General features: G+C 51.3%; 1 protein-coding gene across 2 annotated transcripts in view; it reads right to left on the reverse strand.

The window, feature by feature from the left end:
* GNAO1 (G protein subunit alpha o1) overlaps positions 1 to 26816 on the reverse strand; it is a gene marked incomplete at both ends in the record, with an annotated part of 128310 nt that overhangs the window by 4181 nt on the left and 97313 nt on the right. Inside the window, 4 exons of one of the 2 annotated variants that reach the window (XM_084294849.1) lie at positions 6517 to 6704; positions 10583 to 10736; positions 17533 to 17662; positions 18175 to 18303. In XM_084294849.1, the coding sequence (XP_084150975.1) occupies positions 6517 to 6704; positions 10583 to 10736; positions 17533 to 17662; positions 18175 to 18303 (601 nt within the window). Of the gene's footprint in view, positions 1 to 6516; positions 6705 to 10582; positions 10737 to 17532; positions 17663 to 18174; positions 18304 to 26816 lie in introns of those variants that run through there. The other variant, XM_084294848.1, reaches the window with a different exon arrangement.

The following is a 26816-nucleotide window of genomic DNA, read 5'->3' on the forward strand; positions in this document are numbered from 1 at the left end:
GCTTTACTTAAATGGCTTTCATGCAGGTGCTTGGATCAGATAAACACCACAGACAAGCTTGGAGCAGATAAAAGATCACAGCCAAATGTCAGATCTTTAAGGCAGAAGGGGTCAGGGTGCAGGTGGCTGCTCTCATGCCCCGGTGTTGTCGCACTTGGCAGCGAGTGGCATGGATGCAAGGGCAATCACTCACCTTTTGGGCTGATCCTTCCCAAATTCCTTATTGCCAGGTGAGTGAGGCTGGGACGGACAACTGCCATGGGCTGGACGGACAGACAGATGCTCTGCCATGGCTTCGGCAGTGCCGCAGGACGGTGACAGACAGCACGGAGCAGCAGGGCCGAGAAAAAGCAGCGCACGCTCAAGGGAGACACAATAAAACCCTCTCACGCTAGAAAAGAGCTGGCACTTTATTAACATTTTGTAACTAATAAATACATTACCGACAGCCAATAAATTATTACAATCGCTAACGCTCTATGAAACCAACGGACAGTCACTCTTCGTACAAAATTACAGTTAATACAGGCTGGGCCATCGAACATGCAGGAGGAACGGCTCGGCGGGGGGGCGGCACGAGGGGGCCCCCGGCGATCCGTCGGGAAGAGGTCGGTGGCGGAGAGGGGACAGCGGGCAGGGCGGCCCCGAGGCACGGTGACGGTCACTGTTCCCTTGTTGAGCTGGAGGGAGGGGAAAGGGAGGCGGGGGGAGAGGGCTGAGGGTGTTAAATGGGGTTTTAATGGGGTGGTGCCTTGTCTTTAAACATGATGTGCGTGTGAGGCGGAGAGGGTGAGGCTGTCCTGGGTGAGCTGCGGTCCTGGAGCTGGGCTGGGGAGGGCTTGGGGGGATGTGGGGATCATAGAAAATGAGAGGGGTTGGCACAGCCCTGGGGAGAGGGTGGTGAGGACCTCGTGCTGGTACCTGCTGTGCTCTCCTCTCCCCACCTGGAGCCTGGTGTTCGGAGGCAGAGCCTCCTGCCAGCGCCACGGGACAGCCAGGGTTTGGTTGTGAGACTGACGTGAAGGCTCTGTCAGGGTGGGTGATGCAGCTGTGGCTTTTTTTTTTTTTTTTTGGGTGCAATATTGCAAATCGCAGAGGGAGAAGGTCCCAGCAGGGGACCTGAGTTGGCTTCTCCCAGCTGTGGGGTGCCAGCTGGGAGGCTCTGGTCCTCCTCCAGCAGATGTGTTGGCTTTCAAGGGCCAGCACATGTGCCCTGCCAGGGGCAGCATGGATCAAGATCTCCCCAGAGCCCACAGGCTGCTGGCTCGGACACGAGCAGTCCTGGCAGAAGTCCCTCTCTATGGCCACGTTCTCAGCACAGCCTCCTATATAGGTCACGTACCTCTATCTGTCAGCATCCATTACACTGTGTCATCGCAGGCGCTCAGAAATTACCATCTACACTCAAGTCTCGGGGCTCTTGGGGAGTGTTTCTGGCTGCTCTTTCCTCGGGGGAAATGGAGGCAAGACCACAGTCTGTTCTTCTGGGCAGCCTGTGCTGGGCTGTGCCCGATGGGGCTGGGAGCATTTCCTGGCTGGTTTGGGGTGGTGCTGTGCTGCACCATCCCTGCTGACCTGCACACTTCCACTAATGGGTATTTCAGGCTACTTGGATGTGGCTGGGGAGTTTTTGGTAATAAGCGTGAAGCCAAACCTGGCCCATGACAAAGACATGGATGTACCAGAGCTGCTTGTACCTAACAGAGCTGATGCTCAGCCTCGTTCCCAGGAGACCTCCCACAAATACCTTGTGTGCCATGGTGCAGGGTCTGGCAAACTGGGGTGTTCTGGCAAAAGGACATCTTACGGGGCTAACTCTCACCTCTTGAAGACCACTCCTGGCCTGGAAGCAAAGCCATGATCAATTAAAGCCATGCCACGATCAATTAAAGGCACTGGATGTATTTTAGCACATGGTACAGTATAGGCTGCTCTTGTTAAAACCTCTAGTGTCCTTTAAAACAAAATTGTGTGTCCTGAGGATGTCCTCTGAGGATGTCCTCCCCTCCATGGAGGTCCAGCTCTGGAGCCTGGGATTTGCCCACATCGTGCTGCACCTGGACCCTGGGCCTTGCTGGGAAAGTAAGGAGAGCCCTGAGCCAGGGTGAGCAGCGAATTCTCACAAACTCCTGATAGAGGTGGGAGTACTGGGAAGTGTTTTTTGGAGGCCGCTGGGGCACCGCAGGAGGCAGTGGCAGCAGGGATGGGCCCACACTAGCAGCCAGAAGGCCCTGCAGAGAGCTTGCACTTCCCTGGGCCACCCCTGAAAGCCAGAGCATGGTAAGAAAAATCTGGCCTTTGGGATAGGGAGCTGTGTGTGCAGCTGTGCTCCCCTGGCCTGTATTTATTGCTGTAAGCCCCGCTGCTGCTGCCTCCTATGTGAGGTGGTGGCACATCCCAGTGCCTCATCTAGGGGTTCATAGCAAGCTTTTCCTTCCACAGGTTTCTCTATTCTGTTGAAATTGCTTTTTAAATAAGGGTCCTATGGGAATTTTTTCATCCTGTGTATCCACACACCCGACCCTCTCGTTGCTGATGGAGTATGAGGAGGGTTTCTGTCTGTCTGCTGCTGCCCGAAGCTCACCGTGACTTGTCAGAGCTGCCCTGAACGCGGTGCCACGTGGATGCTGCTGCTGGACCGGGTCATTAAAACCTGCATCCACTGAGCCACCAGCAGGCAGGCCAAAATCAGGCACCGTTTGCATGTTCCCCTATTAGCTCTGAAGGGTACACACAACATCTCTAGGCAATTCCTGCAAGGACTGCCAGGGTTGAGGACTGAGAAAAAGCACCGGGCAAAAAAATTGCCTGCGAAAGGCACATCTGTCAGAAAGGGCCTGGGAGGGATGCAGGAACCCAGCGGTGAGTAATGCTTTGGCAGGCGTTCTTGGAGACAAAAAAAAAACCTATACAAGGCCATCAAGTGGGAAAAATAGTAGTGTTTAACGCTGAAAGCATTTCATCTTTCAAACACCGTTTCAAGCCTTTGTCAGTTAATCCTCACGACACTTCTGTGAGGGAGGGAATGTCAGCAGCAGCAGCTGAAATGAAGCTTTAGATGTACAATATGCCAAAGAAAATGAAAGAAAAGGCTCAGTGTGTCAACATTTCCTCCTCTTTTTCTCCCCTGCGTCCCTGAGGAGTGCCAGCTGGGGATGATAACCAACTGCCTGGGGATGCTGCCGGGGCTGGGTGGCTTTGCACCTCCTGGTCCCCTTTTGGGGTGCCCGAATCCAGCCCAGCGCAGGGTGTGAGAGCATCCGGCAGGACGGGTGGTACAGCTGCATTTAGCAGAGTTTGGGGCTAATTCAGATTTTCTTCCCCAAAATATTCCTGCATGCTTTATGCTGGAAACTCCTGGAGCTTTGGCTTGGTTTTGCCTTCAGTGGGGACAGCTTCTGTTACGTGCTGGATCGGAGGAAATGTCACGCACAGCGAGGGGTGGAAATAGAAAGCCTCCCAGCTCCTAGAGCTGCTGATCAAATTATTCTGATGGAGCTTCCTAAAGCGCTGCTCTGCTGCCCGTGTAGGCACCAGTGCACTGCTGTTCACAGCTTCACCCTGGGTCTGGCAATAATGTGCACTTTAGGTATCAAATGTAACTAATGTGCAGCTTTCTAGCCCTTGTCTTGATGCTCAGTGCAGGTGAACATCACCCGAGCAAGCTCCAGGAGCCTCCCTGTCGACCTGGGTCCCTCCAGCTAATTTCCTGCCTCCTTCCACGCCAGGAGCACCGTCCCGCTGCTGTTGTGCACTGCCTTGAAAAGCAAAGCATGGAGATGAGTTAATTTGATAACCTCAGGCTGCCGTGCAAGAAGAGGGCTCTGCATCGGGCGGAGGGGAGGTTTGTGGGGGGAGACCTGAGTCCTGCGTATTTCTCTGTCCTATTCAGTGCCTGTTGAGGCACTCAGCTCCTCTTCCTGCAAGAAGCGCTGGTGGCATTTTACTGTCATTCCCTAGGCTTTAGTCTGGGGGTGAGAGCTCAGCACGCCTAGAAATCTTTCTGAGGCTGGGGCAGGCAGCTGGTACCTCCTAGGGAACCAGAGAGAACTGGGCACGTGTTGAAAACCCTTTCTTTGAGGATCCTTCCCCCTGACTCTGAAACTCCTGGGCTAAAACAAAGCTACATGCAGGTGCCTCGTGTTCAGGGCTCCTTTTGGCTGATGGCTGTGCAGCAACGTGCTGGCACTGTGGAGGGGCTGGGGGCTGCCAGAGGACTTTAAGGCTGAGATTCCTCTGACTCTGCCAGAGGAATTTAAGGCTGAGATGGTGAAGAGAAAGGTGGCTTGTGCCGGAGCAGAGACCTGGTGTTATGGCTGGGAGCATCCAGCAGAGGAGCAGCGAGCCCTCCCTGTGCAATGTGAAACAGTTCTATAATTACATGCTAATTCAGGGGGTGCTGACACAGCTGTGAGCCACACGATGGGGTGAGGTGGGTGAGCACCACCTTGCTTTCCTCCTGCCCTGCATCCTGGGGTTCTGTCAGACCCCCGCCAGCACCGTTCCTGGCAGAGCACAGCCTTGGATGGTGAAACCCCTCCAGCCTCCCAGGAACTCTTCTCTCCCCATCTTCCCTTCCTCCCTGCTGCCTCAACCTGCCTCATTTCCCTTCTGCAACTTCTGCCCCAAACTGAGCCCCCCAGACCCCCAGCTCCTGTCCCCTCCGTCCCTTCCTACCTGCTCCTCACCCTGCCTCCCGCACCCCCGCTCACCTGGCCCCTCGCCTTTGGGCTGTGCTGCTTTGGCCTGCTCTCACGTCGCCTCTCCTGGCTGGGCACAGCAAGAAAACAGCCGTTCTCCTGCTCAGATGTGGCACTGGAGGAGTCCCAGACCTCTCGAGAGCTGAAAGCAAGCCCTGGTGGGGGCTCTGAGGAGAGGGCAGCTGGACTCGTGGCTGTCCTGGAAAGACTCTCACTCGTGGACTTCCACAAGAGGCAGGGAAGGAGCTGGGAGGTGGCTGTCTCACTTTGGGGTGGACTATTAAGGGTCCCTCTGTGTTCCCAGAGGTCACACCTGACCTCTCAGGCTCCCCCTCCAACTTCACCTGGAGCTTGTGGCGATGGCAGGCCACACGTGCCCCAGCCCAGCCTTGCTCATCCTTCCCTCTGTGCCCACACCTTCTGTCATGCTGGGTGCTGCTCTCATCCTTTCCACACCTTCCCCCCTGCCTTTCCTTCCTTTCTTTCCTCTCTCCCTTGCACTTGTCCTTCCTGCTCCATCACTTGGCACAAATCAGCTCCCTGAGCCTTCCCTCCCCGTTAATAAACCATCCCTCATGCTTTGGATATGGGTAAAGAGGTGACCCGGTGGGGGCACCAATCCTGGAGCCACCTCTCCTGGATGCTCAGGGAGGAGGTGACACGAGCCACCCACTTCTGCTCAGCCAGGAGGCTCCGGTTGGAGGCCTAGGGGCATTTACATGAGCCAAAGGGATCCCTCGCACCCCACCATCACCCAAACCTGGTGAGGTTTCCAAAATCACCCCTCTGCATTTTAGGTACGTGAAGGTCAAACCCTGGCTTTGCGGGGATGGCGAGGGCTGTGCCTTGCCACGAGCATCCCTGGTGCTGACTGTGGTGCACACGCAGCCCCGAATGGGACACATCCTGCCTCAACTGCATGGCACACAGGGAAATCCCCATCACCTGCTGGCCACGGGCATCCTCACGGAATCGTCTAGGTTGGAAGAGCCCTCCAAGGTCACCATCCTCGTTACAGCCCAGCCCGCTCCGTGCAGCAGCTCCGTGGGACGGGAGTAAGGTCCGGGTTACTGAGAACACTAGGCAGATTTTAACGTTAATTTTGGAAAACTGGAGGTAAAACTGTTACTGGTAATGAATGCTTTTAGGCAATGCTTAGTAGGTTTTGTTACTGCGTCCGTCTTAGACACCAGCACAACTCGGTATGGCTGTTTCACTTGTTCAAAGAGCTGGCTGAAAAAAGGGAGAATGTACAAAGCCAGGCTGCCGGGGCTGCGTTCAGCACCCCCTCTGGCTCTGGGGTGGGAACTGGAGCCACAGGGTACCTTCAAAATGATCACGTGTCTAGTACTTCTCAAACAAATAATAATTGTGAAAAAAGATAAATAAGGAGAATTACAAATATCCCTTATTTTCAAGGGAAAAAAAAAAGAGGTTTTGGTTCCAAACTATGCTGTTGCTGACAAATATTTTAAGGCTTTGAGTTTTTCTTTTTTTTGTAAATGGAGTATTTCTGGTTTTTGGCAGTTGAAATGCACTTTGTGGGAAATGTATTAGCTCCCTCTACAGCACTGTGAACTGGAACGGAAGAGTAGAAAGAGGCAGCGTGGGGAATTCACCCAAAATAAACCAAAACAAAATCAAACGGGGCTGGGGGGAGGCAGAACTTGCTGCAGAGTTTCCTGGGGCAGAAGGAGGGGTTTACGTACTCCTTCCTCATCGCCTTCCGAGGAGGAGGAGAAGAAAGAGAGAGGACCTGTCCGCGGGGCTGCGGGCGCTCCTGGCGGCTGCGAGGAGAGGAGGGGAGGAGAGGGCTTTAGTAGAGTCCGCATCCCCGCAGGTTGTTGGCGATGATGACATCCGTGACGGCGTCGAAGACGAACTGGATGTTGTTGGTGTCGGTGGCGCAGGTGATGTGCGTGTAGATCTCCTTGTTGGGGGACTTGTTCTTGCTCTCGTACTGAGCCTGGATGTAAGCCACTGCCTCGGTGAAAGAGTTGGGGCCTGCGAGAGAGCCAAGAGGAAAGGAAAAAAGAGGAGGTTAAAGCAGTCCCATAGCCCTACATCTGCAGGGGGAGGGTCAGCAGCTGCTGACACCACGAGCAGCACGCTGTGTAGGAATGAGGGGGGCTCGCAGGGGTTTTGGGGGTCCAGCTGCCACCACGTGCAGGGAACTGGTCCCAGGGCCGGGCACTGCTAACAGCCTGATGCTGTGAGGAAGAGGATGGCTCCACCTGAGCCATCTCAGCCCTGGCTTTGTGTAGGGCTGCTGTTCGTCACGCACGGAGGGGAAATGGGTGAGGGAGAGGGGGCAGGCTCTTGGGCAGCCTGTGACGAGAAACCCAAAATAAACTCCTCATGATGGTGACAAAAAAAGGAGTTAAAAAAACCTGCCAGGAATGTGGTAAGTACTTGACCTGGTGAAAAGGTTGCAATTGTTTTCCTTTTTTAGACTTTTTTTTTTGATTAAAATGTCAGCTTTTAATGGAAAAGAGGAGTTAAAACATCCACGAATTGGGGACAGCAATGGTAACCGTGTCCTCCTTTCCCTGAACTGCTAAGAGAAAAGGATTTGAAAAGAACTAACCTGTGTTACAGAGAAATGTGGCATTTTTCTTTCTTTTTTTTTTTTCCCACAAAACCCAAAAATGCTAACTCAAAATATCCTTTTTTTTCATGAACCAGGATTGCAGCACCCTCTGCTAAAGCTGTGGCTAAAATCATGCCACGAAGAGTGGCTTGTTCTGATGTACGTAGGTGTCTGTGCCAAACCCCAGCTCTTACCCATCAGGTTTGGTGTTGAAAAGCTACAAAATGAGTGGCTACACAACAGAGAAGATCCTTTTTCATTTGGGCAGACTCGACACTGGCTAACACACACACAGCTCCCCAGGGCACGTGCTTAGACCTGGTCAACCTAACTTCTCCTGGCCCTTGGAGGGACCCAAGCTGGAGGGACCCTCGATGGGGCTTTAGTGGTGGGAAATGTTGGTAGGGGCTGGAGAGAACATTCTGGAAGTAAGACGGGCAAAATACCAGGAGCAGGCTGTTGCACGAGGATCGGTGTAAAGAATTTGGGACTAGATCCACACACAGTATGCAAACGGGAGGCATTTTATGAAAGGGAAGTTGGGCTCTTAAAAAACTGAGGGTTTAAATCCCTTCTGAGCTAGCAGGGAATCACTAAGGCCAGCTTGGTTTAAAATGTGCCCTGGATTCTGCTGCTGCTTTGCTTAGTATTGTGGATTAGTTAAAAGCATGGGTGAATTAAGGGGATGGAAACAGTCAGTGCTCAAGCACGCAGCGAGCGAATTTGTGAATGCAGTCTTCTAATAATTCTCTGTCAGCAGAACTAATGGACATTAGAAACTTCATTTTATTAAAAGCATTTTGTGTAACCGACTTTTGATGTTAGAAGCCCGCCCGTTTGATTTATGGGCTTTCATCAAATATTTCTTTTTAGCTCCAGGGCAACTGTGCCCTTAATGCTGCTTTTTCACCAGGTCACCAGGCCAACTGCAGGCGTTTCTTGGTGGGCTTTCTTTGATATGTACGAAGCAGACTTCTGAGGGCCTCATCCTCCGAGCCTCCCCTGGCTGATTCCTTCGTGGCCGAGGAGCCATGGTCAGCAAAGCACGAGGGAGAGAGCTGAAGGGATCTGCCTGGGTCTAAAGTCTGGGCTTAATGTTAGCACGTGCTGACCTCCGTCTTGTGACAGGACTGCTGGGCGCCTCTGGGTGAGGCATTCCTCACTGCTGGCTCACCTCCCTGTTGGAGCAGAACCAGGACTTTCAGTGCCTTGGTGAAGAACAGGAGGGGATCTTGTGGGGCGTTTTAAAAGGCTGAGGGGATAAGCTTGCAGCTCAGCTCTCATTTTCCTGAAGAGGAATGCTGCTGGGGAGTCACCTCCTTCTCCACCACCACCCCGTGCCCCCGCACAGCCTCTGCAGTGGTACAAGAGAGGAGAGCTCTGGGGCTGCCATTGTGATGAGTCCCAAAATCCAGAATGGCACCTCAAGGAAATTTAATGCATGTTTGGGGTACTCTGAGAACTGGGAAGGATTGCTTTGGTTTACTGCCTCGTACTGAAGAGCTCTAGAAGCAAGCTGTTTGTTTTCCTCTGCTGAGAACGTAGCCACACGTGTACCAGGGTCTGCCTCCCACACTGAACTCATCTCTTGAGCTGGAATAATTTAGGGATGAAAAATTAAATCTGAGACTACAATCCCTGCTGTTCTTGTATCTCGACCAGCCGAAGCTTGTAAGAATATTATTTCAGTGCAGGGTTACTGGGAGACTGCAGTAAAGATTAACAAAATCAGGTCCGCAAAATGTGAAGAAGAAAGAGTGAAAGGTGCAGGTTCACTTCACTGGGAAAAGGGAAAAAAAGGAAGAGGGTATAAGAAAAAACCTTCCAGTATAAAAAAGTGCAGCTATAAAGAAGGTGGTGTGCAGCTGCTCTACAAGCCATCCAAAAGAGGGCAAGCAACAACCTCCTCTGCAACCAAGAAAAATTTGGGGCTGGCACTATTGTGAACTGTAAAGACTGAAATTTCCATTATTAGATCTTTAAGACAAACGTGCCAGGAATATTTTGGTTCTGTCCGGACCAAGGGGACAATTAGCTGGCCAAAATTCCAAACCTTCCCCAGAGAGGAAGCCTACAGATGTTCTTCTGAACTCAATCAGAGTCATTCAGCTCCACGTTCATCTCCCATTCAGCCCGAAGGAGCAAGGGTGGATCGCTCCTGCCTATTCGTAGGGAAAATCCAGTGCTTAGTGATAAGAAGCTCTGGTTAATAATTTGCTGGCCTGCCCAGAAATGTGACACTCTTGGTACTCCCGGCTCTCAGCTACGTTTTCTGACAAAGAGATCTGGTTCTCTGTCTGTCAGCTTGATTCATCTGGATGTCTCCGGTGAGCTTAAATAATTCATGACGATAAAAGTTTATTTTTATGCTCTCTCGGAATGGTAATGAGGGTTTGTGGAAGCTGGCGCGATGCAGCGGGAAGCAGCGGGGTGCAGCTGCAGACTTCGCATGGGTGATGTGTGCTCATCATTAGCGGGTCAGATGCCAGGCGGCCAGCAGGAGCGAGGGCTTCTTGCACGCTGCCCTGTTGCAGAGCCCCAGCTCTGATCTCCAAGCATCATCACAGCCTCCTTCTCCCCAGCAAGGCTCAGGGCATGGCTTGCCATGGCTCCTTTGTGCCTGTGCTATGGGTTACGAGGTGTGTGTGGCACAAGGAAATCAAGCGCCTTGTCTGAACTTGCATTTAACTGGAAGAGTTTTTGTGTCCAGATGCTTGATGTTAGCAAGACTGAGAGTGAAACTGGGGGTCTCCCAAACTAATGGGACAAAACTTCTACAGCTTGCACTGAAGAAAGGAAGCTGTGGGACCTGCTGGCTGGGAGCTTGTGGCCCTTTGGTAGTGGTCAGGAGTCACACCCGGATCCTGTGTCAACAAGGACCCACAGGGGGCAGTGATGGGTTCTGAACCAGCAAAACTTGGACTCTGTCCATGGGCAGCCTCACAAACCCTGTCCCAGAGACCATCTCCCTGTTTGTGATGGCTGAGCTCACTGGGCCTTTCTGCCAGACCTGCCAGAGGGATCAGAGCTGGGGCTGGAAACCAGGGCACAGCTCCTGGATCTAAGCCATCCTCGTGCTTTACGTGGGCCACTGAACAGCCCCAAGGAGATGGTGGGGGCATTTATTGAGATAAAACTTGTGCAATAAGGCTGATGGGAATCCTAGCTGTGCATCCCGAAATCTTTAGCCTCACTGCCTGCAACACAGCCCAGTAACGCCCTGGATGGGGAATGCTGTGTGCAGCCACTTGCTCTCTGCTATGCAGTCGTGTACATCCAGCATTGTCATTACCTGTGTACTCAGGAAAGCAGATAGTCAGTGGAGATTTCTTAATTTTCTCCTCAAATATGTCCTTCTTGTTTAGAAAGAGGATGATAGATGTATCTGTGAACCACTTGTTGTTGCAGATGCTGTCAAACAGCTTCAGTGATTCGTGCATACGGTTCTGCAATAGAAAGGAGAGATCACATCAGGCCGAAGGCAGCGACTCGGGGATGTTCAACATGTAAGGAAGTCTAAAAAAACTAAATTAAGGAGGAAAACAAACAAAAAAAAAGAACAGCTACAATATACATAATAAATTATGTATACATACAGCTGAACGTATACATACACAGATGCAATCCCTAGGACACTGGACGTACAGTTAGTAACTTAAGGGCATTTAACTATACAGAGCTGTTTTGATTTTGCATAGCATATAATTTACTGGATCCCAGCTCATATAAATCATCATGCACCATGCATGGATGGGAAATTATTTTTGCCCTTTTTGATCAGATTCATGTGTCGGTGTAGCTCATGCAGATTTTCTAAAACTTTTTTTTTTTTTTAAACTTTCTTGAGTGTGTGGCACACAATTGGTTGGGTACATTAACCAAGGACTGGGAGATCCTTGAATTAATCTAGAGTTGGAAGCAGACACCCAGGTGACATAAGTTTGGAAATGACCTTGCCGTGACCTTTGCCTGGTTTTGTTATTTTGTTTAGTGCTGTTGTCTGTTGTTGTGCTTTTCTTTTTTTTTTAAATTTGTATTTTTAGTTCTCTTTGAAAGTGGCTCAACAAGAAGTGTCTGGCAAAGAGAGGAAAAAAAAGGAGAAAAAGGAAGAGGAAAAAGTATAAAAAAGAAAAAAGGAAGGAAGGGCATCTCAGAAGGACCAGACTACATGTCAGCCAGCTAGCACTGATGTTAGCACATGCCTCTAGGAAGAACATTAGCTGCTCGCCAGGAGGAGAGCCGTGAATTCAAATGCACACACAGCGAGAGGTCAGCTTTTTGGTTATGGGTCATGCAAAAACCGACACAGGAAAGAAGAGAGAGATAAAAAGGATTGAAAAAAGACCAGTTAGAGAGCTGCAAAGTCCGCCACGTGGTTTCATGGTGGTGGAAAGAGCTCACGGCAAAGTCAACCAAGAGTCATGTTCCCCGCTGCTTTCAACTCTCAACTCAAGTTTCTTTTTTTTTTTTTTCTTGGTTCAAGAGAAGCTCCATACCTGCCAAATTTGGTTGGTCTCTCAAATGCTCATTTTTTGGCCTTTGTTTGGCTAGATAAGGTCGGGCGGCCGAGGAAAAGTTGTGAAGGTGCTGAGGCTTGGTGCTGTTTGGCGTGAGAGGCCGCTGCCGGAGTGCGCACGCCGGTCGCGTGGCCGTCTCTCCACCGGGAGCGGGGCAGCAGAGAGAGCAGGCGCCGTGAGGACGGGGTTACCAAAGGCAAATCGGGTTACAGGCCGGCTCCTCGGCTCGTCCCCGCGGCAGCTCCTTGGGACAGCACTCCCCAAACCCGCTAGTGCACACACAAGATGTTACAGCCAACGCAGGAGACATGCTAGAGAGAACAGGGCTGCGCGCGCCGGCAGCTTAATTGAGCCCGGTGCGTTATTGATTAACGCCTTCCTTTTCACCGACACGCGTCAGCTGCTGCTGAACGTTTTAGTTAGATGCAAGAGGCCCTGTGGAAAGAAGCAGCCGACGCAGCCCGGAGGGAAAGGGGACGCTGCCGCCGGGTGCTTTGCAGAGCTCGCGGTGAGCGAGCACCTCTCCGCCCCGCAGCGGCGCATGGGGAAGCCGCGGTCGTGTACAGCTGGAGAAATGCATTTTTTTATGGGCCTCGGTTGGAAGATGTTCGCGTATCTGGATCATCCCACGTTTGTGTGCTGTTTTTCTGCTAACTCACTGTGTGCGGGCTGCTGTGGGAGCCACAGAGCAACGCTCCTCTGTTACTCGTGGTCTCAAAATTGTAACCGCGTAGGAACCCACAGACATTTTGTACAGGAGGTCCTTGGCTACCCACAGCCCTTCGGGAGGAGAGAAGAAATCGGAGGGTGGTCAGGGGAACAGAAAGCAAATATAATCAATCAACTGTTTTCAAGCAGGGTCCCTCAGAGAACATTTTTAAGAACATTTTTATCATCCTCACTGATGTAAAATAAAAGCAGAGAGAAACAGACGAACGCTGGCCATGGTTTAAGCGAATAATCTCGTTCGCGGCAGCCTTCGGCCTCGGTGTCACCGTACTTACCGTGCCGCACCTCGCCGGCCCCGTGCCAGCGGGGCATCAGGTTTGGGTAGGAGAGAGAAGCCAAAGCCTTCTCCTGGGATGGTTCCCAGGAGCTTCACGGTTAGGTGAAGCTTACTCTCCTAGGGCAGCAAGGCTATGTAAGGACCCTACAAAATCCTTCTGCTCCTCTTCTATGGCTCAATTAGTTTGCATTGATACCTGTTATTTGCATTGTTATTGCATTGATACCTGTTAGGACATGACAGTGTTTCCCCAAGACGCAGTGACTCTTAGCATTCAGCCTGACGGAACATACATGCAACGCAAACCAGTGCATCCCTGGAGGGAATGACAGTCAGGACAAAAATCCCCTTTCCTTTCAAATTCCCAAGGTGGGTTTTGAAGCTCCGTGAGGCTGCTGACCTGGCTGCCTGCTCTGCGTAGGGAGATTTTTGCCCTACCTCTGTTGCTTAGCTGGGCAAACACCACCACGGCTCTGCTCACTCTTCCTTATTCACTCAGGAGAGGTTCTGGTCCTAAAACCCACCTTTTCCTTTTCCTACTGCCCCATGGGGAATGCTCTCGTGTCGCAGAGGGCTCCTGGGAACCCACCAGAGCAGCTCCCCGTTTCCACAAGCTGTCCTGTACCACCTCACTCCAGGAATGGCTCCCTGCCTGCCCTCCACAAACACTCACAACCCCTCTTATTTTTTTCCCCAGAGCTCAGGAGCAGAGCCGGTTGTTTCTGCAACACAGCTGCTGCGATCTTTTTTGTTCTCCTCCACGACTAAGAGCCAACTGTCATGCAAACCGTGAGGCCACTGACCATTATCCTCAGCACAGAAACTCCACATCCCCCTCCTGGTTGATTTCCTAAGATGCCCAAGCTGCTGCCACTTGCTTCGTCACTGCTGAGGAAATCTCCGAGTGCTGCAATTCAATTTTCAGTGCCCAATGGCAGCAGGGAGAGCACGCTAACCAGGTCAGGCAATGAAATACGAACTAACAGGCCCGCCACTAATGCACACCAAGGGTCACCAGCACCGTGCCTTCTCCTCATTACACGTTCAGCAACGGGAACACAAACAATACCTTCATATCTTAGCCAGATATGGATGACCTAAATATCTCAGTTTCAGAGGCAGCAATATGCAGCATCTCCTTCTCTTGCCATGGCTCCGTTGCATTTCTGAGGAGGAACCAAAGAGGACAGTAGAGGTTCCCATGACAGGTCCCATGCCACTGCTGGCTTTAAAACATTTAAAAGGAACAACGTGCATCTGCCTTTGTTAATCAGCTGCTCCTCTTTTGCTGGTTATTATGACTGATGTCCCTCTCCCCTCCTCCTAGTTACAAGTCTGAGTCTTTTCCTTCTCCAGCCTCATCTTATCAAACATAAAGATAAGCCAAAAATGAGACAAAATAGCATCATTAGGCAAAAACACAATCTACTGAGCTGCTCAGCCAGTTACAGGGAGATGTTGCCACTGTGTACAAAAACCCCACAGCAGACAAGCAGACAGCCACGCAAGTCCTTGCATCAGTAGCTGCAGGGGAGGTGTAATACCTTGAAGGCAGCGTCTTGTCCATTGCAGTGGGTTGGGCAGGGTGTGCAGTTTTGGCTGCTGAGCTCAGGCTGTGTCTGGCAGCAGTGGCACTGCCTGAATTTCCCTGCGGGTTTGCTCCTCTCTGCTTGTGAGCCGGGCACGCACAGTGCCCAGCAGCCTGGCCGTGGGACGTGGTGCTGCAGGAGAAGTGGTGTGAGTGGTGTCTGGGGCAGTGTGCGTGGCTGGACTCAACAGGGCTGGGTGCTCCTGTGCAGAATGTGGTCTCTGGGGGCAAATGGGCATCTAAATCACGGGTGCAGAGAGATTTCCTTCTGATCTGGATGCAGAGAAGTACTTGCCTTCTGTGACTCCCATGGTGTTGCTCTTTGTGGCAGGGAATTGGAGCGAAAACACATCCCTTAAAAGACGATCTGGTCTTGCTGAGAGAGGGCTCTGCACACAACAGCTCATGTTAGCTGCTGCAGGAGGATGGGTGCTGAGTCTTTCGGAACAAAGAGTGCAAAAAACTTCAAAAAAAACCCTTACCAGCTTATGAATGTGCTTTACATTTAAGGGAAGGGGCAGGTCAGTGGGCATTTCACTTGGCCCCCTTTAACCAGCTCTTTGCTCAGTCCTGTTTGAAAGGATTTAGAGCAAACCCGTTGTTCGTGGGCTTATTTCCATGTCACAAGCTGACCCTACCACTATGCTGATCCCAGTGCTCTGACGTTAACCAGAGCTGAGCAAGGTGAGCCCTTGCTCCGTGGTGAGGTCTTTGAACACATTTGCACTGCAGCTTCATCAGCCCAAAGTGTGGCCTGGCTTACAGAAGCATAAAAAAGCCATTGTGAAATCCCATGATTATTGTCACCTGGACACTGAATGCACCAGGAAACGCTGTTCCCTCCACGCGCCAGCTTTTCAAGTGGTTTTTGGGCACCCAGCATGTAGCAGGGCTCCTTCCTTCTCACAGCTCCGTGCCAGCAACGAGAGCACTACAGGTCTTTTCACATCTGGACAGCCCCCGATCTCCAGTGGCTTACTGAAGCTGGAAGTGCCTCCACCACAGTGCACATTTCTATGGGAAATGAAGATGGAGGAACAGCATCCAGCTCTTAGCTGCCTCCTCTTTTGTGTTTTCTAAGTCAGAAGCAATAAAAGCTGATTTACGTCATTAGAGGCAGCAGATGTGACGGATGCAGGCAGACGGCAGATCAGCTGACTGAAGAGATGCTGCTTTTACTGCTGGTTTTTGGACGGCAACCACGTTATCGGGGGAGAGAGAGGGTGCTAGGGGGTGAAGCTGAGAGAGGACCGAGGTCTGTGGGTGCCGAGTTTCCCACCTGCCCTTTGCGCAGTGGGTCCAGCAGGGCAGACAAGATGCGACACCGTCGTTCCTCTGATTTGCATCGGCCTCGCTCAGGGTTGTTTATTTGGGTTAGGCGGGGGCGTCCTGCAGCGTGGCAGAGTTGGTGCCGAATCCTCTCCCCATTTACACTGAATGTGTAAATGAACAGCAGCTGCCTCTGCCCTCCTGTTGCTCTGCATCCCCAGAAATGCTTTGTGAAAATTGTTTTAAGCAGCGAGCGAATGTCAGCGCTGCGGCAGAGCCCTCCTGATGCAAAAGCAAAGTCAGCGCTGCACAAATCCTGGCTTCTACAGCAGGGCATTTGAGAGAGGAGGCTGAGGCACCCTGCTCAGGGCTTTTCTGTGCCAGGAGGGAACTGGTAGTGGCCCTTGGCTTCACGGTTTGGGTGACAAACCCCTAGTCATACCTACAGAACACCTTGTTCTCTTCTCACGCCACACGTTTGCTCACTGCCCTGCACGTCTGTCCTCTCCCTGTGTATTGTTCATGTCCTTGGTGTGCTTGCCCTGACCAGCTGTACGGCATTGAGTTAACGGCTGGGTTTTTCACATCACATTGGGAGGTTTTGATTCCTCCCCAGTGAATCCTACAGGACTGAGCATCCTGGAGCATATCGGGGCTGGAGACAGAGAGAGGTGAGAACTGAGGATGTAGGGTATCTCATGTCGGGTATCTCATGTAGGGTATCTCATGTAGGGTATCTCATGTAGGGTATCTCATGTTGGGTATCTCAGTCAGTCTCGAGCTACCTGGAGGGCCACAGGTGGGATGTTAACACCGTCCTGAATTCCAGCATCAGTATGACCTAAACAAACAGGTGACTTTATCCAACAGTCTGCCAGAGTTCAAATATTTAGCTTGGAAGAGGCTGCAAACCACAGCTCCACCAATCTTTTTGGGAAGAGACACCTGATAACGAATAGCAACCACTGCCTCAGTTCCTTCCTCATCAACAGCCTCCTGCAGGACTAACATCCTTACAAGCAGAAGAATAAACGCCTTCAGACAGATGGGGCTGGCTGGAGCAAGCCCTTCATGATGCTGTAGGCTGGGCACAGACGAAATAATTTCCTTAGCCAGGGTACAGCCTTTGACTCCTTTTTGTTAGACAAATGCAACCGTGTGCTTGCCTCACTTGTTGGTCCTTAAAGCTTTTGTTTCCATCATGCTGAATGAATGGCTAGAATTCAATAATGAGTCTTCCTGCATCCTTTCTGTGTATTTAAATCATTTGTATTAATTGCACTCCTTCTAATACCAGGGAGCACGCAGGTCCTTGCTAACTTTGTTTCCAGATGGTATTTTGAGCCTAATGTCACAGTGGGAAGTTATAAAAGCACTCCTAGAGCAAATTACCTAAGGAATCAAACAGTTCCAGTTTCACTCATAAAAAAATGAATTTCTGTAGCCTGAAGAAATAGGTTAAACTCCTGGCCTGAGCCTGCCTCAGGAGGGCATGGCCTTCCCACACCTCTCATCACCACGGTGTGACCAATTCCTTCAATTTGTTTTAAAAGCCCACCTATCTGCATCCCCTCTGCTTCTGGATATTGAGTCCTGTTAACATGCTTTGAAAATACACAGGTCAGCTGGAAAAGAGAAATACAACACCAGCACAAGGAACCATTACCTGGGAGTGCAGGACTTGGTTCTGAGGAGTGTGGAGGAGGACAAGTCTCCCCAGGATGTCAGTGAAAGGGGGAACGACCGACAAAAGCACATTGCTGTAGCGCCACAGCCAGCATAAGGCCATCTCCGAGCAGTTGCTGGCCACGCAGTGTCCCGTAAAGAAGCGTCGGGGCCTCCAAGACCCGGCTGGCACTCACCGTGGTTTCGTCTTCATGGAGCACCTGGTCGTAGCCGCTCAGCGCGACGCAGAAAATGATCGCTGTGACATCCTCAAAGCAGTGGATCCACTTCTTGCGTTCTGACCTCTGGCCTCCGACATCAAAGAGCCTGTGGCACAGGGGGGGACCGTCAGCGCTTGCTCTTTGTTAGATAAGAGGAAACTTTAACAGCGTGGGCGTTTTCTGGCCATAATGTCCCTGGGAGGCTCCGAACACAAAGCACCAGGTTGTTAACCACTGTCTCGGTCTCTTTGCTGGCTGACATCACAACCATCGATAAATAGTGTCAGCCAGACGTGATTTAACTCATTTTGGAGAAAATATGTGTATATTTACAAGGCTTTATCAGACCTGGGGCCAACTCATATTGCGTTTCTAAACAAAGAGGTGGCGGTTGGGTTAGAAGAAGGTACCATGAGCTCATATCTTAAAGGCAGTGATTTTCAAGACAGGATTTACAAACTTTTCATGTTGCTGTACCCCAGAAATACTGCATCCTCTGCAGTGGGAGCCATCAGTGCATTAACTGGCAGGTTAATACCTTCTCTTTGGGGAACCACAGGGGAACACTGTGACAAATGAACACTGAAAATTTCCTGCTGTGTGCAGTTTCAGACTAACCTGAAGTGGAGGTTTTTGAATGTGAAGTGGGTTTCTACGATGCCAGTTGTTTTGACCCTGGTTCGAAGGATATCCTGCTCCGTGGGCTGGTAGTCTGCAGCTCCGATTCGATCTAAGCTGTCTAGGTAGCTAAAAGAAAGAGAGAAGGAGAAAAGAAAACAAAAGCAGATAAGACTCACATTAATCTTTGTCAATCTCAGATGAATCCTTCAGCTTCCTATTAATCATTTTCAATCTCATTTTTCATGGCTGAACGTATCGTGGCTGAAGAAGAAAACCCTTCTCCTATGCTGGGGAGAAAGAAACGTTACAAACCCCACTATCCTAAGCATAAAATCTGATAGTGAACTGAAAGCAGGAAATTAAGTGTTTGTGTGTTGTGAGCCCTGATGGCAATCTGTGAAAATACATAGTTTTAATATTACCTGCTATTTTTATTCCCTGAGGGACGAAAGTCCCAGTCAGGCCATTGTGCTGGGTGCTGTCCCCAGCGCAGGCTTTTCTGTAAGGACTTATTCACAACGTCACAGGCTCTCCAGATAAGAGGCTGGAGCAGAGAGGTCTCTCTGCTGGAACAGGCAGGTCGAGCCACCTTTGGGAGATGCCGCTCTCCGCTGGGAAAGGAAAGGAGCCCAGGCAGCTTGCTGGGACGAGATGCTGTGCTTTCAGTCAGCTCGAATTAAGTGAGATGAAGCTGCCCGAGTGAGTCACTGCCTCAGCCTGAAATCGAACACGGGGCTGTGACTGCAGGAGATACACCACTTGGACCACATCCAGGGGCCAGCTCAGATGGTGGTAATCTGGGAGTTTACATCAGGGTTTTTTTTGGGGGGGTGGAAGGGAGATTTAGCTTTCTAACACACTCGGATAGTTTAAAAATATTTACCCTTATTCTGGTCCTGGCTTGAAATCTGTGAATGCAGGCATAACTTTTATATACTGAAACCTTGGGTATGAAGTCCTATCTTTGGGTGTGTTTGTAGAGGAACCCAGGAGCTGTGTAAATATGACCACAATCCATTTTGTCATTCGCATTCAAGATAATTTTTAAAACAACCTAGGCCAATGAAATAGAATTTATAAAGAAAAGAGGAATTTGTTTTGGACTAAAATTCAATATGAATTATGAACACCTGGTTGCATCACACTGCAAAGTCTTTCCCACCACTGTCAAGCTGGACACGGACACTCCCGTTCCTCTCGAAGGGCACTGACGTGCATTGCAGAGCCCAAACACCTGCCTCTAGCTCCAGGAGCATCAATGTCACACGCGTGAGATGCTCTCGACGTACTGGGACTGTAACAAAGCCGGTCTGCGCATGAGCACTGGTTTTGCCATTTGTGTTTTGGGCAGCCTGGGTGTTGCCCAGCAGTAAGAAGAGCTGTGCAGCTCCTCTGACATCAGGAAGACATCGTTCTTGCCGGTGAGTGTGAGTTTACCAGGGAGTAGAGGAAAGCCCAGCGGGCAGCTGGCAGGGCTGTGCCATGTCCCTGTACTGCTGTCCCCTGCCCTCCATGCTGCTCCCCAGCCCTGCCTGCAACACCCTGTCCTGCTGCTCGAGACAATTCCCCTGCTGCACCAGGGGACAGGAGAAGGCTTTGTGTGCTGGAGGAGGGCGCTGAGTACATCGTCTGGTGCACTGGAGCCACGAACTCTCTGCACTCATTTTCACAGGCTTTCATGCCCACCCTGCTAGCTGGGAAAACCAGACAAACTCTAGGCTAAGGTGAAAACCAAGCCTTATCCTACTCACATCCTATATTTTGGCTACCCACCATTTTTATCACCCTTTATTTTTGCTAAAGAGTTGCAAGAATCGTGTCACCCCAAGAAAAGTACATAAGCTAAGCACGGTTGTTTTTACTCTGCCCTTTTTTCAAGCATTTAAAGATACTGTGGCTTTGTGACAGCTGCTCCCTTAATAGCCTTATGATGGGCCCTGGGGAGACGAATGGGGCTTCATTAGCTTGTGCTTGAAATAAGGCCCTTTGCTGTGATGGCTGAAGCCACGATCACTCCTCTCTTCACAACCTGTTGTCAACTTCTGTTATTTAAGACAGCCGCATTTCTGCATCCCCACAGCTGGAGACAGCTCTGCGGGGCTGTTATTGAGAGACCCAAGCTTTCCCCAGTGCTCAGGAACAAGCCCTTAAATGCTTCGTGGAGAGGGTAGAAAGTGGATGGGAAAGCGCAAGACTTTTCATTTTAACCTGTTCCCTATTAATTACTCTTGCCTTGAAGATCCTCCTTTCATGCTGGGAGTGCAGCAGATGAAGAACTCCGCTGTGAACTGGCCAAAGGACTCAGCATTGCAGCAGTCCCTGTGCTGGGACATTATCAGGTGGCTGTCCCTGTCCCCACCAGCAGTGATCACGTACATGCAGCTCATAGCTCTGCCATGTGGCATGTCCCTTGGTGCCCAGCAGCAAATGAGCTCCAGATTTTATGTGAACCTGCAAAAAATTTGGCTCTGTGGCTTCCCTCGCCCATCCCTGTCCACAGCAGTGATGCAGCTCCCGGTGCCTCCATCCCTCAGGGGCTGGTGGGAGCAGAGGCAGCCTCTAGAGGGGGCAGGACGATTGCAGTAGAGGGAGGAGAGCTGAGCAGGATCCACCCCATCCACCCTCTCCTCCCGGACAGTGTCCAGCTCCTGGTCCCAGCCTGGGGTATCTCCATAGGAAGTGGGGCTGGGAGGGTCTCTGGCACCTGTCCAGCGAGCAGCAGCGATGCTGTGGGCTGTCAGGGCGCTGCTTCCCAGTGCTGAACTGGTGCTGTGATGGAGGACAACTCAACATCCCCAGCACGCAGCCTCCCCTGCCTTTGGGGAGCTGAGTGCCATAAGTCTGGTGGCTCGGGGTCACTCACAGACCCCAGCTCCGATCTGAGCTTCCCCACACATCCTTTGCCTTTTCTATTAATGCCTCTTCTCTCTATCTCTTTCCTCATTTCTATTCCTTTCCACAATTCTTTCTGTGTTTTTCAATGCCTGAAATTATTTCAGTTTCCTGGGTCTGCTTTTCGTCTGTCCTGGTAGTCCTGTGAGGGTCAGCCATCAGCTTATCGGAGCCTATATAACATCTTCAGTGCTGTTTTCAAGGCTGCATTCCAAAACTGTTCGCTCTCCTGGCTGCTCCCACCAGGAATCTCCCCCGTCTGCAGCAGATTTTTTCCCCCAGACTTGACCACAGCTGAGCTGGGCTCCACTGGTGTGAGCCCCGTGTTTCCCAGCTCTGCCAAAAGCCCTGCCGGAGGAGCGTGCCACTGCACAGCCGCCGTGCTAACACCCAGCTGCAGGAACGGGAGGCTCAGGCAGGCTGCTGTTCAGCTGCCGAGCTGATTTTAGCTCCTTGTTGCCTGGGGGTATCTCCTGTTCCTGCTGGAGGCATCTCCGAGGCTTCAAAGGAGCACCCGTGTGGCTTGGCAGGACCTGGTGGTGCGAGCTGAGGGTGCAGCGTGTTCGAGGAGCCACCTGCTCGGGAAGAGGGACGTCCAGGTGGGGACAAATTGCTGCACATGGCGTTGGATGGCAGCACTCCCGGTACACCCTTTGAACTGCAAATCTGAAGGCCAAACTGTTGCTAGAGACAATCAGTTGTCGCAGCCAACTGGCTCGATGACACATAATCCCCTCAGAAGCCGGCATCTGTTTAACTAGCAGAAATAAGAGCACTTTGGAGGCTGGGGAGCGAGCGCTCAGCTCTCCCCGCTCTACGTCATCCCCGTTGTTGCTTTGTGCTGGCACCAGAGCATCTTCTGCTCCCAGGCTCGGGGGGTTTGCAAACTGGAGTGGAAGCGTATCTGAAATGACACATCGGCTCTTACTTGCTGCCTGCGTTGCCCAGGGCTTGCAGGGGTTAAAAAAAAGCTGCAGAAAGGTTAGGAGGTTTTTGAGTACATAAGTAACCCTCTAGCATTTACGCTCCCGAGCTGAGCAGCTCCATTACTGCTTATATCTTTTATCTTAAATGCTTTGTTTTGAAGCAGATTGCAGGTTTCTGAGTCACTCGGTTTATCAGGCTCAGGGACGTGAAGCCCAACTACATTACGCTGCCAAAAGCAAAATGCACAAGGAGTGGCATTTCCCAAAGACAGGGAGAGGAGCAGATCGGTGTGAGGCTACGAAAGGCAGACGCTCTGTAAGGACTAGCTGATACTGAGTCTCCTCCCAGGGTAATGTTGAAAATCGGGAGTAAATATAGTTTCTAACGGCATGTGGTAGCAGCACTGCTGATGCCAGAGACGCTGCGTGTAGGAAGGGCTGTTGTGGGAGTTACCTCTGGGAACAGAGTGGTGACGGCCTACGTGCACGGCGTGGACGGGGACCCTTCCCCAGGCACCCTGCCACCATGGAAACTCCTCCTGGGTCTGCGTCTGTGCCAAAGGCTCTGCAGGCTGCTATTTGCAATGAAGAAGCGTAGCTGAGGTCCCCGGCTGTGGTCAGAGCTGGATACCTGTGGCATGGCTTACACAGATGTGAACATTCACATGGGTTGAGGTTAATGGCAGTAAAATAGTTCATTCTCTTTGGTTGCCTCGAAGGCAGCATCTTGGCAGTCTTTTTGCCAGCAGCATCCAAATTGCTGTGCCCCAGGCACTACGTGTGCCCGAGGTGCTAACGCAGCTCCAAGCCCATGTCCTCAGTGCTCACCAAGCCGTGGTGAAAGGGCAGCCCCAGCTTGTGTGCTGGTCTGGGGCAGATCTGGGGACAGAGGGGTAGGAAGGCAAGAAAACAAGCCTGCAGGCGGTGGAATCTTCTCAGATATTCCTTTGTGGTCCTGGTCCTGGCCTCTGTCCATGTCTCCTCCCTGAATGAAAGGCCACGTGTGGGATACTCCAGCGTTGCTGCGCTGGCTTGGGTTGCATTCGATTGGGAAATCAGAGCACCATTTGTCAGCAGAAGCAGCTGAGTCACTGCTGGGTTATTTTCTGCTCCTTGTACAGAGGCGCTTGAGGGTTAGCTCCAACATGATGGCATGGTAGCTGCTGGCAAATGCTGACTTTTTAATCAAGGTTGTCATGAGCAGAATTCAATTCATCTCACTCCAGATGTTATTGTGGAGACGTCTCCACCCAGGCTGGTTGCACTGAGCTCCTTCACAGCTCATGGATGGAAAAGGGCATTTCAAATGTCTGCTGTCTGCTTCTGACATTACCTTGTACCCTAACTTCTTCCTTTCATTTGACAATGAACCAATAGCTCGATGTATATTTAGCATTAAACCATTTAATATTTAGTAGCTGCAGAGCAAGGAGACAGAGGAAAATCACTGGGCTTGGAGAGTGTCAGTATAGTAAACTCATAGTATCTTCCACCAGGAGAGAAAAAATGTGTGGGTGCTGCTTCCAGAAGGTGTGATACGACAGCACGGCTGCCCAGACCAGCTGGCTCTGGGCAAACACCCTGAGGTTGTGGCACCACAGTATTTTTCCTGCAGACACCGTGCCCAGCCGTATTGGCTATATTATTTTAGGGCAAGGGGAAGAAAACCCCACAGTCCACCCTCAGAGCCCAGCGCTCCTCCAGCACACACAGCGGTGATGTAACACGTCTTAAATAATCATCAGTTATGAAATGCTTGAAATGTCGCCAGGCAGTTGTATTGTGTCCCTTCAGAAATCAATAGCACCTAGGCGCAGGAAGCACAGCGCTCGCACACATGCGCAGAGCGCGCTGTCACAGAAGCACCGAATATCCTGAGTTGGAAGGGACCCACGAGGACCGTGTCCAACTCCTGGCTCCACACAGGACCGCCCCAAAATCAGACCATATGCCTGAGAGCGCTGTCCAAAAGCTTTCTGAACTCCGGCAGCTCGGTGCTGTGATTGCTGCCCTGGGGAGCCTGTCCCAGTGCCCGAGCACCCTCTGGGTGCAGAACCTTTCCCTAACCCTCAGCCTGACCCTCCCCATCCCAGCTCCATGCCGTCCCCTTGGGTCCTGTCGCTGTCCCCAGAGAGCAGAGCTCAGCGCCTGCCCCTCCGCTCCCCTCGTGAGGGAGCTGCAGGCCGCCATGAGGCCTCCCCTCAGCCTGCTCTGCTTGGGGCGGAACACACCAAGGCACCTCAGCCACTCCTCATACACCTTGCCCTCTACACACTTCCCTGTCTTTGTAGTCCTCCTTTGGACACTCAAATAGTTTCATGTCCTTTATTGTTTCACCCCAAACCACACTGTGTTCGCAGCGAGGCCGCAGGAGGCAGAGCAGAGCGGGACAGTCCCTTCCCTTGGCTGGCCATGCCGGGCCTGAGGCACCCGGGGACATGTTTGGCCTCGCGGCTGCCAGGCCTGCTGCTGGCTCATGTTCCACTTGCTGGCAACCAGAACCCCCAGATCCCTTTCCACGGGGCTGCTCTCCAGCCTCTCGCCCCATAATCTGTACATACAGCCAGGGCTGCCCCCTCCCAGGTGCCGAATCTGGCATTTGCCCTTGTTAAACGTCGTATTGTTGGTGATGGCCCAGCTGCCTAACTTGCCAACATCTCTCTTCAAGGCCTCTCTAACCCTCAAGGGAGTCAACAGCTCCTCCCAATCTAGAATCATCTGCAAAGTTACTCAAAACACATTCTAGTCCTACAGCCAAGTCATTTATAGAAACATTAAAGAGAATTAATCTCTAAAATTGATTTAGGGCCTAAGTGGCCCTAAAATGGAGCTCTGGGGATCCCCACTAGTGACTAGTTACTGATGAAACCCTATTTACTAGAACCCTTTGAGCCTGCCCCACCAACCAGTTGTTCACCCATCGTATTGTGCACTTGGCTAGCTGTATGCTGGACATTTTGTCCAGAAGGGTACCATGAGAAGCGGTATCAAAAGCTTTGCTGAAACCCAAAACTGGCTTCTGTGGGTCAACTAGGTGGCTAACCTTGTCATAAAAGGACATTAGATAAACAGGACCTGCCCCTCGTTCTTCCTTAACTAGAAAGTCCCCTCCCCTACATGGCAGGCTCTGCTGTCCTGCTTCTAACCAGAAATTATCCTATGTCCAACCAGACGAGATACCAACACAAGATACTCCCCAGACTCCCACCCCGAAATCCAACCAGCACCATGGCCCTTCTGGTGACTGCCTGCTGCATGGGAACGTCCAGGCAGCTTCAGCCACAAAATGAAAATGTCGTGGCCAGCACTGCTGTGGCCCATGGATGTACAGCAAAGAGACGGCTGTGAGGTGTTGGGCTGCTTTTCTCCAGCACACCATGTGGGTGCCAGGCGGGGAATGTGGCTAGCCACACGCTTTCAGGCCTGTTAGCAGAGAGCCAATGCACCACGAATGGGAGCCAAGCTGCTTGCTGGCTGCTAGCAGCAGCGGTGATGGTCACCAGGACCACACACTGGGGTCGTTTTCCTGCATGAGCTCTGCTGGATGGTGCTGGGATCTCATTACCCTCCCTCGGGAAATGAGGAGGATGTTCCCTGCTGTGAAAGGATGCTGCCAGATCTTGACAGGAGGGATGCTGTGTTGCAATGCATTTTTTAACCTGCACAGAAGTGGAACCCTGCTGCTGGTCTGGATCACAGGCTGTTTGCTCAGACCTTGCTGGCTGCAGGTGTGAGGATGCATCCACAAAAAGGGGAAAGGAATCGTGCAGGCGACTGTACAGAGCTTGTACATCAAGTTCAGCTTGGCAAGATGATATTAAACTAATGATAGACAGGAGGAGTGAACAAAAGCAGGTTGGAGCTTAGCTGTCCTAGTTAGACTTTCAGCTTTCCAAAGCATGACTGGATCCAGAACAATTTTTAGCATCGCATGTGGATGAGCAGTGTCACTAAATAGCAACCATATAACAAAGGCTTTTCAGGACATAAAGGGAGTTGGAGCTCCTGGTCCCCAGGGTGAGCTGCTGGCTGGCTTTGCTCACCAGTGCTGCTTTGGCCAGCAATACAGCAAGGTCTTGTTGCTGCTGGAATAAAAAGACACGGGTATGGCTTGAGTTCATGCTCAGAGAGCTCTGGCTCGGGGGGCGGTGGGCGTTGCAGGAAAAGCCAACGTGAACAGCCTAGTGCTGTGTCAGAGATGTTTTAGGAGCAGCCCTGGGAAAGCAGATGTGGGCTCATCTTTCTGCAATGAAATTTGAAAATTGAAAGGTATGTAAGGAGAGATGATAAAGACTTTTTTTTTTTTTTTTTTTTTTTTTTTTAATGTACTGGAGCCCTTTCTAAGGAAAAAAGCCATGTGTCTGGATCAAAGACCCACCTAGCTTAACCAGTGTCCAAGAACAGATGTTGAGAGCTGAGTACAAATACAGGGCAAGCATGCCATAATCAGACTCTTTTTCCAGACCCCAATCCTTTACGGGTAATGCAGTTTCAAAGAGAAGGGTGATACCTTCATACTTATTAACCATCAATGATTTTACTTCCAGAAATTTCTCTAGGCACTTTAAAAAGCAATGCAAACCTCTAACAGCCACATCTGCAAGAAGGAATTTCACAGCTCAGCTACCCTGTGTGCGAAAAACTGCCACTTTCTTGCCTTTTTAAACTGCTATGTCAGGTTTTAACATTGTTAGTGCCTGTATGGGAACAGCTGTCCTCTGCCTCCTCCCCGTTCTCCACCTGTTTCTCCCTAGACCTCCACACATCCCCTGCAGAGCATCCCTGCTCCGGCGGGGAGAGGCCCCTTCTGCTGAGACATTC

Source organism: Netta rufina (genome assembly GCF_964035555.1).
Source record: "Netta rufina genome assembly, chromosome: 13".
NCBI lineage: Eukaryota > Metazoa > Chordata > Aves > Anseriformes > Anatidae > Netta > Netta rufina.